This window comes from Gastrolobium bilobum, unplaced genomic scaffold, assembly GCF_033153095.1.
Source record: "Gastrolobium bilobum isolate Gb01-03AN ecotype WA unplaced genomic scaffold, APGP_CSIRO_Gbil_v1 utg3383, whole genome shotgun sequence".
NCBI classification, from domain to species: Eukaryota; Viridiplantae; Streptophyta; class Magnoliopsida; order Fabales; family Fabaceae; genus Gastrolobium; species Gastrolobium bilobum.
Window position 1 is genome coordinate 14,155 of NW_026897823.1, and position 2,901 is coordinate 17,055.

At 32.6% G+C, this 2,901-nt stretch overlaps 1 protein-coding gene across 1 annotated transcript; it reads left to right on the top strand.

Moving 5' to 3' along the window:
- The first annotated feature begins 209 nt into the window (after positions 1–209).
- On the top strand, positions 210–1,723 carry LOC133310654 (polygalacturonase-like). The gene is made up of 4 exons (XM_061511612.1): positions 210–329; positions 464–775; positions 888–1,406; positions 1,505–1,723. Exons 1-4 carry the CDS (start codon positions 210–212, stop codon positions 1,721–1,723), a joined length of 1,170 nt encoding a protein of 389 aa, XP_061367596.1.
- Positions 1,724–2,901: the final 1,178 nt, after the last annotated feature.

The following is a 2,901-nucleotide window of genomic DNA, read 5'->3' on the forward strand; positions in this document are numbered from 1 at the left end:
AAATGAATTACTAATAATAATACCAAAACTAAGCCAAACAATTAAAAATGGAAAAAGGTTATATTTGGATACCAATTTGCTTACCATATTTATGTTCTTGAGGCTTGCCGCTCCAATATAAATTGAGTTGCACTATACATTGAAACCACATTCATTCTTCAAGAGAAGTGCAAAAAGACAACGTTCTAGCGATAATAATCAAAACAGATATGAAGTTCGCCATCACATCAATTGTTTTATTCTTATTTCTAGCTGACTTTGGTAGAGCTCAACCTGGGGTCTTTGACATATCAAAATTTGGCGGAGCACCAAATGCAGATATAACTACGGTATTATCATGTTGAGCTGACATTGAGAATTACTATTATTATTACTTTTAATCTTTTTGGATAGTGTCAAGGGCCAAGTCCTTTTCTTTCGTGTTTATAATTGATTTGTGTTTTGCATGTTGTTAATTATTAAGGCATTCTTAAGTGCTTGGAAAGAAGCATGTGCATCAACAACTCCAGCCAAAATTGTGATTCCTGCTGGTACATACAAGATGAACGCCGTTGATGTCAAAGGTCCTTGCAAGGCTCCTATTGAAGTTCGAGTTGATGGCACAATTCAAGCACCTACAAACCCTGATGACCTCAAGGGGGTCGATCAATGGATCAAGTTTGGATATGTTGACTTTTTCACCTTATCAGGCAATGGAATTTTCGATGGTCAAGGTGCAACTGCTTGGAAGCAAAATGATTGTGGGTCAAACACTAATTGCAAGAAGCTTTCAATGGTAAATATTAATATCGGCATTTTAAATTTTTAATGACACATAAACTTTTACCTTTAATAGTATCAATTATATATCAAGCATTCTAATTGATTTTTCTGTCAAATGGCAACAGAATTTTGGTTTTAATTTCCTCAAACATTCAGTTATTCGGGACATTACAACTAAGGATAGCAAAAACTTTCATGTGAATGTTTTGGGATGCAACAATTTTACATTTGATGGCTTCAAAGTTACTGCCCCTGCAACAAGCTTAAACACTGATGGAATTCACATTGGAAGATCAATTGATGTGAAGGTTCTTAACACGAACATTGGTACCGGAGACGACTGCATCTCATTGGGTGATGGGAGTAAACAAATAACTGTTCAAAATGTGAATTGTGGACCTGGTCATGGTATTAGTGTTGGAAGCCTTGGGAAGTACCCAAATGAAGAACCTGTTGAAGGTTTACTTGTTAAGAATTGCACCTTGACTGACACTGACAATGGTGTTAGGATCAAGACCTGGCCTAGCGCCCCTGGAACATCTCCTATCACTGATATGCATTTTGAAGATATTACTGTTGTTAATGTTAAGAACCCTGTCATCATAGACCAAGAGTACTGTCCATGGAACCAGTGCAACAAGCAGGTATATTATCTTAACTAGTAATCTTCTTGTCTTAATTTGAATGAGGTAGTTTATATGACTCATTTTTGTCTGTTTCTTGTACGCTTTCAATGTCTTAGACTCCATCAAAAGTAAAGATAAGCAAGGTTTCCTTCAAGAACATTAAAGGCACTTCAGGAACTCCAGAAGGGGTGATTCTTATTTGCAGCAGTGGTAACCCATGTGAGGGTGTTGAGTTAAGTGATGTTGATCTCACGTTCAACGGAGCCCCAGCAACCGCTAAATGTGCCAATGTCAAGCCCGTAATTACGGGCAAAGCTCCTACTTGTGCAGCTTAGAGTGATAAGATTTTATTTACTTTTCTTTTCTTTTCTTTTAAGAGTAGCCAAACCGTCCCTACAAAGTAAGATGTGGACCAGTTGTAGTGTCTTGTACTCATTATCAACCTATTCCATTTAGAGTTATCTAAATTTACAATTAATCCATCAAGTGAAGATAATTGATCAACTCTAAAACAATAGTCATTAAGGTTTCCATATGTGATCTATAATACGCAAATTTAATATATATCGTGTCTACAAAAACATTGTTTCGGTCTCACCAATTAAAAAAAAAAAATCGAATTACCAATCTGAAGAAGTGGAATCAGAAACTAACTCTTTAGCTTTATGTAAAAGAAATATAATAATGATTGAGAATACCACACAACAAACAAATAATGAAAACAATTACAAGTTGGACTTGATGAATAAATATTTAAATTAAATAAAAATCTAAAAAATTTCTCTACTCACTTTTCGATATCAAATCATTTTGAAACTTTCACTTTATCAAAATAATTTGTTGATAAAATCAAAGGACAGAGCTGAAAAAATAAATTGTCAAATTCAAATTAATTTAGTATAAGTTACACTCTCAATTTTAGTTATTAATCCAACTTGCATATAACCACTCATCAAGCTAATAAATTACATTTTTTATACGGAAATCAAGTTAGGTTAAACAAGAAAATCAAACAAGAGTTCAGTAGATCAAGTGTTGTTCATAGAATCTGTGATCAATTATGTAAAGTAATGATCCATTGATCATGGAATTGAGATAATGAGATACACAGGGATACATTTCATGCCAAGCAAGTCCTATATAGTACATAAATATATGTATGAAGAGAATTCATGATGTATATGTCATTATAGAGAAAGTCATGAATTACTTGGAAAATAGACTAGATGTGATCAAAACTTGAATTGGATGTTATCATTAAATTCTTTAGAGAATTTAGTGAGTTCAATATGATCTTAGATTAGTCTAATGATAATTATATTAATAATTAAAAATGAGTCAAAGTTGAATGAAAATTAATCAAGAAGAATGAATACAAGTCAATGTGACTTAAAAGTAACAAAACTAGTCTTAAACTTTAATTAGATGATGTAATTAAATTCTATAGAAATTTTATGGGTTTAAAGTGATCTTATTATGATCAAATGATATTTAGATTAATTTCTAAAATTGA

Excerpts from the sequence above, each read along its gene's own strand:
- LOC133310654 (XM_061511612.1), top strand. The coding sequence starts at position 210 with ATGAAGTTCGCCATCACATCAATTGTTTTATTCTTATTTCTAGCTGAC. Across the intron at positions 330-463 it reads CAAATGCAGATATAACTACG|GCATTCTTAAGTGCTTGGAA; the intron begins GTATTATCATGT and ends TTAATTATTAAG. Across the intron at positions 1,407-1,504 it reads GGAACCAGTGCAACAAGCAG|ACTCCATCAAAAGTAAAGAT; the intron begins GTATATTATCTT and ends TCAATGTCTTAG.